The following is an 8,464-nucleotide window of genomic DNA, read 5'->3' as shown; positions in this document are numbered from 1 at the left end:
GATGTAGAAAGCTGTACCTTTCGAGCGGGTTCCCCAGGTCCAGTACTGTCCGGCAGCCATTTGACCCACATAATTCTCTGGTTCGGCCTGCATGGCTTTACGCATCAGAGTACCATCCATGTTCACAGAGTTACAACTGCAAACAGATGATCAGAAATTAGGCCAACCTGAGAGGTAATGAGATATTTTGATACTCCAGAACATGTGAACAAATTCACACATAAAGGATCATTGTCTGCTTGCTACCACTCTCTGAATGACAAAAACTCATTTTGGGAACATCTGAGTATGTCTTTAACAGGACAAAAACAATTACATGTTTATGTACATGTTTTAAAATGCAAAAAAAAAAAAAAAAAAAAAAAAGATTTTCAACTGTTTGGCTGCTTGGGTTTACATAATATGCATTTTGACAAACACTGTATCTAAAGTATACATTTCATCCATTCATGCATGACCTCGGCATTGCTATCCTCATGCTTTATTGTTTGAGCTATAGTAACACTTAGTATATCTGTTTGTATTATATTGTGCTATTATTAACTTTATAACAATAGAAGTCTCTAGTGTATCCCCATTTATAGACAAGTAAATGTGTGTCTTACCTTTTCAGAGAGGAGGTTTGATTTTTGGTGAGGGCCCAGTCAGTGTTTGCTTGTTTCAGCTGCAACACAGAGAACAATCATAACTGAGAATAATGAATGATTGCATACAGTATAACAAATTTGTAAGATAAACCACCATCTTTTCATAACCCACACACACAGGTGGAAGTTGTAAATAACGCAAAGATTATTGGAGTTTTTTTAGTGTATAAAATTGCTACAGATGTTCAGGTAGGCACTTTTAAAGATATTCCTAAAGCTTTAAAGGGATATTGAATGCCTCCTTGTGGCCAAAAGTGTGAATTGCGCGTCATTTCTTTCAGAACTGTGGTGCCTTGAGCAATGACTGTAGAGTCACGGTCTTCTCTTTCATCCTCAGAGACGCGGCGGGGGTGGAAGAGGAGGAGGAGGAGGAGGAGGAGGAGAATGGGGGTGTTATTTATTCCATGTCAAAGAGAGAGAGAGAGAAAGTATGGATTCCACGCTCTATTAATTCGCTTAGAGACTTTCATAAGGAGAGCTCCATGTAAGCTTATTATTAGAACGGTTCTTCAAAATACCTTCCGTAGATAATTAGAACACCGACATACGATTTTAATCTTCAAAGGAAACCGCAGCGGGCAGGAAATTAATTTCGAAAACGCATTTAACTGTCCGACGAATTCAATTTAATTTAATTTCTTGCTTTATTTTAGAAACTCTTGTGCGTTTGCATTTTCTGCTGGAGCTCTGGTGAATTTATAACGAATTTTCTAGCTTTAATATATTCCCAGATGAAATTCTGTTTAAGATCTGCTCAAAAGCTCTGACTGAACACAATCTGTTTGAGCTTTTTTTATACCCTCAAGGGCAGAATTGTCCTAAATGTGTTGTCCAGTGACCTGCCCAGTAATTCGGGTATAATAGATGCTTCTATATTCTATATGATACATAAAGTCCACAGATTTAATGGACGCCATAAATTGTAACTCTCTCAATGGACGAGTTACTTATGAACTTCACTGACCTACGGCAAGGTGACACCTATCTCTCCAACAGGTCACCCTGACAATTGAATAACAACTAAAGTGAGCACGTTTGTATTTTACAGCCTGATGTTTCCACCTAGTGGATATTAACAGAACACGCACACAGTTTCTTCCTCGCTCTCTGGTTCTCATTCTATGAGGGCAAAGTGGCAGAATCTACAGGCGCCACACGTCTCCATCGGCTCCTGCTCGCTCCCTAATGCTTTCATTTCCCAGCCCCATTATGGAAGAAACCAGTCCGCGTCCGTGTGCCATTGTGTACTGGATAATTAGCTTGTAGTGTGTGTGTGTGTGTGTGTGCCCGCCCGCCCTTGACATTTAGGTGACCAAATTTATATTTTAGAACAAGTAGCTGACCGCATTCAAATAAAACATAAAAAGAATAAACAACGTTTATTGTTCTTTTTTGTACATTTTTAAAAGCAATTCCGTTACACAACATTTTAAAAAGATTTTTACACACACACACATATACACACACACACATATATATATATATATAGAGAGAGAGAGAGAGAGAGAGAGAGAGAGAGAGAGAGAGAGAGCTCAGAAAACAAAGAAAGAACTGGAGAGAGTGCTAAAAGACGCGCGTTGTCCTAGGTTTCTCTGGAAGATGCTGCTGTCTACAGACGCTCGTTCACTGTCAATCAAGGTCATTGATCGACTTTAGAGGTCTATTTCTTATCAAATAATTAGCGCCCTCCAGTTCTTCTTCTGTGTATTTATAGATAATCGATAGCCAATTAATCTCGTTCACAAATACATAATTCACACTTCTTTTGTTCTGTGCACAAATGATGCCCTTCACGAAAGTGACGAAACTGACAACTCGATGAACATGTGGATGTTAAATAAAGAGAGGGGGAGAGAGAGAGAGGGTGAATGTAGTTTTACCTCGTTCGGTGTAGTCGCTCCGTTGTTCACGGATGAGCAGCGGCTCTGTGAGCTCAGCGCCAGGTTATCCGCTCCTCTCGCCGCGTTATTTCTCGGTGTGCCGGGACTGCAAGGCTTGAGAAACATAAAGTCGCTCTTTGCAGATTCGGGCGTCAAACACACTTTGTAACAGTACGCTTGAGAGAGATTTCCAGGATTGCTGTTTACCTCCACGCAGTTCGTGGGCACTTTCGCGCCGGTGGAGATCTGCAGGTTGAGATTCGACTTTTTGAACACCTCGGCGGGCGGCTCCGGTTCGAAGCTGCAGCACGCGGCACCGAGCGAGGAGAGCGCGTAGCCGCCGAGGGAGTCGTGGTCCTTGTAGCATTTCACGGCCGCCAAAACGATGATGGCCACGAGGAAGATGAGAGAGACGGTGCTCAGTGACACGATTAAATAGAGCGCGAGGTTAGACGGGGGCTGGGGGCTGAGCGAGAGGTCACCGAAATCGGACAGCGACTCCGGCACGCTGTCCACCACCGAGAGAATGATGGACACGGTGGCCGAGAGCGGCGGCTGCCCGTTGTCCTTGACCAGTATGACGAGTCTTTGCCTAATAGCATCTTTGTCCACGAAGCGGCGGATCGTCCTGATCTCCCCGGTGTACAGAGCCACGCTGAACAGCCCGGGATCTGTCGCCTGCAGCATCTGATATGACAGGCGAGAGTTTTGCCCCGCGTCCGCGTCGAGTGCCGTGATTTTAGCCACAAGGTATCCAGCGTCCACCGATCTGGGCACCATCTCAGTGGCCACGGTGCCGTTTCTCGGCAGTGGTGACAGGATGACCGGCGCGTTGTCGTTCTGATCCAAAACAAAAACATTGACGGTCACGTTGCTGCTGAGCGGTGGGAAACCGGCGTCCTGCGCCTGCACACGGATCTGAAAGTTCCGGAGCTGCTCGTAATCGAAAGAGCGCAGCGCGTAGATGTTGCCGTTGTCGGAATTGATGGAGACATAAGTGGACACGGGCATGCCCTGAATCTGACCCTCCAGGATGGAGTAGGACAAATACGCGTTCTGATTAGAGTCAGGATCGAATGCGGTCACCGAGCAAATGGAAGCGCCCGGGGCGTTATTCTCGGTCACATATACAGTGTACGAGGGCTGAATGAAGCGCGGCGGGTTGTCGTTAATGTCAGACACTTGAACCAGAATCGTCTTTCTGGTGGACAGCGGCGGCGAGCCCAGATCGCGCGCCGTGAGGGTGATGTTGTACTCCGAGACAGACTCTCTGTCGAGAAACTCGCTGGTCACAAGTGTGTAATAGTTTTTAAAAGAGGAGTGCAGCTGGAACGGCACGTTTCCGGGGATCTGGCAATCCACAGCTCCGTTCTCTCCGGAGTCGCGGTCCATTACACTGATCACGGCTATCACTGTGCCCGGCGGCGCGTCCTCCTGAACAGGTGTTGAGACAGAGGTTAATATGACCTCGGGAGCATTGTCGTTCACGTCCAGAATATCAACCAGCACTTTACAGTGCACGGCCACGGCGGAGGGACCCTTGTCTTTCGCCTGCACGTAGAGCTCGTACACGCTGGCCCTCTCATAGTCAACGATTCCCTTCACCCGAATCTCACCTGAGTGAGAGTCCACGCTAAACAGCTCCCGCACCTTCAGGGGCGCGTGCCCGCTGAACGAATAGGTGATCTCGCCGTTCGCGCCTTCGTCCAGGTCCGTGGCGTTCAGTTTGAGCACGAGCGTGCCTCTCGGCGCGTTCTCCACCAAGCTGACCCGGTATACGGAGCGGTCGAACACGGGTACGTTGTCATTCGCGTCCAGCACAGTTACCGTGATCTGAGCCGTGCCCGAGCGCAACGGGGAACCCCCGTCCACGGCCGTGAGCACCATCTCGTGCGTCTTCTGCTGCTCTCGGTCCAACGGCGACTGAAGAACGAGTTCGGCGAACTTGCTGCCATCGTTACGGGTCTGAATGTCTAGCAGGAAGTGTTGATTGGCGCTCAGCAAGTACGAGCGGAGAGAGTTTGAGCCCACGTCAAGATCCTGCGCGCTCTCCAGCGGGAACCGGGAGCCAGGCGCAGCAGATTCCGTGATCTCCAGATTAAACTCGCTCCACGGGAAACTGGGAGCGTTATCGTTCACGTCCAAGATCTCCACCTCGACCCTGTACAGTTCCAAAGGGTTCTCAATAACCACCTGCAAGTGCAAGAAACAAACGGGACTTTGTTCACAGAGCTCCTCGCGGTCAATCTTCTCATTCACAAACAAAATCCCGTTCTCCAAATTCACCTCTAAATATTGTTTTCTTGCGCCAGATACAATCCGGAATCTCCGCGAAGACAGTTTGGCCACGTCCAAGCCCAAGTCCTCTGCGATATTTCCAACGAAAGCCCCGTGCTCCAACTCTTCTGGAATTGAATAGCGAATCTGCGCCAAAACCCGGTCCAGAGCGCACGCACACAAGAGCAGACAAACAACCTGCCCTGCCAACGTCCATCGCCTCCTCGGAAGCCTCCGGTCCATCTTCCTAAAATCAGATATTCTCAGCTGCGTTCACAGAGAAGATTCATGTTCAGCTGTGAAAGACTCAAACAAACAAACGAAAAAACATTTTCTGTACACAACACGCACTCACATTATTTTCTAAAGTGGGATAAAAATCCTTTTAAAAAGTGCACAAGTCGTTTTAAAAGAGAATGGAAACTTGGAGTCTCTCTTGGGTTGTGCGCTTTGCGCGCAGCGCAGGCAGTGTGTGAGCAGGAGAGGCGAGCGCTTTGATTTTCCAGTGTGTTAGACGCTTTGAGGAGTGTGTGAGACGAGAGAGGGAGGTGGTGTGTGTGTGTGCGTGCGTCCGTGTGTGTGTGTGTGTGTGTGGGGAGGGATCGTATTGGCGGACGGCGACATGAGAGCACGGAGCATAATCACTGTACAGACACGTTTAACTCGAGAGTTACCGAGCGCGCATAATCACCATGAAATAAGTGAGACAGTAATCTATGAATTAATACTTCGTTTTATAGGGCAGTGCAACTTTCCGTTTCTGAAAAGCATCAGTCCGTAGTTTGTAATTCTAATACTCTAGTGACCTTGTTTAGTGGGGTGATAGATAGATAGATAGATAGATAGATAGATAGATAGATAGATAGATAGATAGATAGATAGATAGATAGATAGATAGATAGATAGATAGATAGATAGATAGATAGATAGATAGATAGATAGATAGATAGATAGATAGATAGATATTCATTCATTTTGAGCCATGTGGATTTCAAGCAACCTCAATCAATCAATCAATAAACAAATGTTTATTAAATTACCAGATTGTTCATTGTCTAGACTGCCGCCGGAGTCCTATCAAAAAATGACTCCCCTCCCTTTTCCGTTCCTTTAAGAACGCGAATGGATGTATAGCCTACGTGACCCGCTGGTCTTGTAAGTTCTTGTAAGCACAAGCTATAATATTACTGACATATTTGCGCATATGATCCTGCGCAACAAAACAGATCGCGTGATTTATAAGATTATGGATTGTAGAAGTTATTGTTTTGATGGGACAAATCCAAATCGTGTCTTCTGAAGGAGTGACACATGTTCCCCCAAATCTAATCTTTAATTTTCATGGATAATCCTCATGACTCTAAAACCATTTTATGCACCAGTCGATGATGCGCGCTCCCCACGAGCATCCTCAGAGGAATGTTCTAATTAAGAACGCGCACGACTCTCTGTCAGACACACAATCTCTTCCTCACAGTAGGCCCACACACACACACACACACACACATTGTTGGAGTTTATAGTTCATCATTGTAGGCACATCTTGAGGGGTGAGGGAAGAACCCTGCTGGGGAAAACAGAGAAGAAGAAAAAACATTAAAAGTGGGTGTGCTTTTCTTACCAAGCTGGTCAACTCTGATTTGAAGTTCAAGTGGGTTTGGGACCCTTGTCAGACAGTCAGATTGGCTGACCAGGGTCAACCACCAACTAGGTGAACGCCAAATTACCATCTTAAACTAGTTGAGACCAGCAAACAACCTGTTTTTATATCAAGCATATTCTTATGTTTCCGCCTCCTCTGACCCCTCTTGTCTCTGCAGGGAGGTGAAATCCTCCACCCAGGTTTAAATAACCGCAGAATACAATCTGCTGTCAGACTTAACCTCCAGCAGATGGTAAAGCTCCAGCAGAAATGATTACATTTGAAAAAACAGGAGTTCCTCCGCTCTCGACTTCTTTTTAATTAACGGAGAGACGGATTAGTGCTCGGCTATCCGGGATCAGCCGTTCTTCAACAGAAGAATACAAATGTTTTTGGATAAATAATCCCCGGCGCATTTCACGGTGCCCGTCACATTAACATGCATTACACGAGCCCTTAAGCCCCGTTTCATCCGCCGGCTTATTGTCCACAGGGCGCGAGAGTGCCATTACTTTCACCACAAGCTCCATTTAAACTCACTCACGGTAACCTTGCAAAACCCTGTCTGTCTCTGTTGAATACTTTAGTAAGAAAAGAGAGAGACGAAAAGAAAGGGTGAGAGAGAAAGTGACATTGGCCTTTCATATATTTCAAGAGAATAAAAAAACACAGAGACTGAAAAGGATGAGATCACATTAACAAAAGACACCAGAATGTAAAGTCTAGACTCACATGCGAGAATACAAAGATATGCTATTGGGAGATTTCACCAATCTCAGTTCACAAATAATACATTCAAAATAAATAATGAAGAAATAATTTACAAATGAGGTGGTATACATAAGCTACCAATAAACTGGGGAAATGAAAGAAAAGCTATGATTAAACCTGTGTGCTGTTTGGATCTTTGGAGAGTCTCATTCAAAAATGGTCTTTGAGCGCCCTCAGCTGTTCATATTGGGGTGTCGCAACATGGACATGTTGCTAACATTTTCCTTTCAAGACTGACTGAATCACTGTCCAACATGGGTGATATGAGATTAAAAGATACTCTCTTCTTGGCTTGTCCATGTACTCTGATTTTAGTTGGTCTTTTATAGCAGTTGATCTGAAAAAACAATTATTAATATTTCACACAAAATTAATATTCAAAAACAGGCAGCAAAATGATGATTAATGAATGTTTTCTTTTTAAGAATGGCAGAAGATGTCTTAATTGTTGTTGTCTGTCTTGAAGTAGCCTAATAAGTTTCACTGTTCGGAATGAACGCTGTTTACTTTCGTTTTCGACTGTGAAACAGTCATGCGCGTTTGTGTGTTGTGTTGATCTTGTGTTAAAGTCCGTTTTGATAGGTGTCGCTTTCGCGTTGGTTTAGCTCAGTGGTTACTTCAGATGTGACAATCTACCCTCTCACGGCTGCTGGGCAACCGGTGACCGGAGAACGAACCACGGGCTCTGTCCAACGTTTTACATTTTTTTTGCTGCTGTTAAAATCGTTTTTTGCATTTTCTACACTGGTTTGTCTAAATAACAAGTATTCATATGCAAGACGGGTAAAACTAAGAATAGGCCCATAGGTTTACTAAGAGCTCATCGTGCAAATTTTATATTAGCTGTTATTAGTAGCCTAATGTTTCATTTAACAGAAGTCAAGTGTCATATAGGCCAGATCGAAACTCAAAAACAGAAAAGAAATCAAGACTGTAATAGCCTAAATAATGTAGTTTATAACATCTAAAATTAGTTACTGACAGGTTTACAGTAGTCTTTGAGATTATTATAACACTTAAGTTAAAGGACTAGTCCACTTTCAAAAAAAAAAAAAAAGTTCCTGATAATTTACTCACCCCCAAAGTCCATCTTTCTTCAATCGAAAAGAAATGAAGGTTTTTGATGAAAACATTCCAGGATTATTCTCCACACAGTGGACTTCAATGGAATCCAAACGGTTGAAGGTCAAAATTACAGTGATACCAGACAAGGAATAAGGGTCTTATCTAGAGAAACTACTGGTCAT

At 44.5% G+C, this 8,464-nt stretch overlaps 1 protein-coding gene across 1 annotated transcript; it reads right to left on the bottom strand.

Annotated features, from left to right (window-relative positions):
- Nucleotides 1–2,437: 2,437 nt before the first annotated feature.
- si:ch73-233f7.1 (uncharacterized protein LOC100537710 homolog) lies at nucleotides 2,438–5,047 on the bottom strand. The gene has a single exon (XM_067404642.1). It carries the CDS (start codon nucleotides 5,045–5,047, stop codon nucleotides 2,438–2,440), a length of 2,610 nt encoding a protein of 869 aa, XP_067260743.1.
- Nucleotides 5,048–8,464: the final 3,417 nt, after the last annotated feature.

This window comes from Chanodichthys erythropterus, chromosome 1 (assembly GCF_024489055.1).
Source record: "Chanodichthys erythropterus isolate Z2021 chromosome 1, ASM2448905v1, whole genome shotgun sequence".
Lineage (NCBI taxonomy): Eukaryota > Metazoa > Chordata > Actinopteri > Cypriniformes > Xenocyprididae > Chanodichthys > Chanodichthys erythropterus.
The sequence above is the reverse complement of the archived record's forward strand: the minus strand, read 5'-3'. Positions and strand labels throughout refer to the sequence as shown.

Coding starts and splice junctions, on each gene's coding strand:
- si:ch73-233f7.1 (XM_067404642.1), bottom strand. CDS start 5,047: ATGGACCGGAGGCTTCCGAGGAGGCGATGGACGTTGGCAGGGCAGGTT.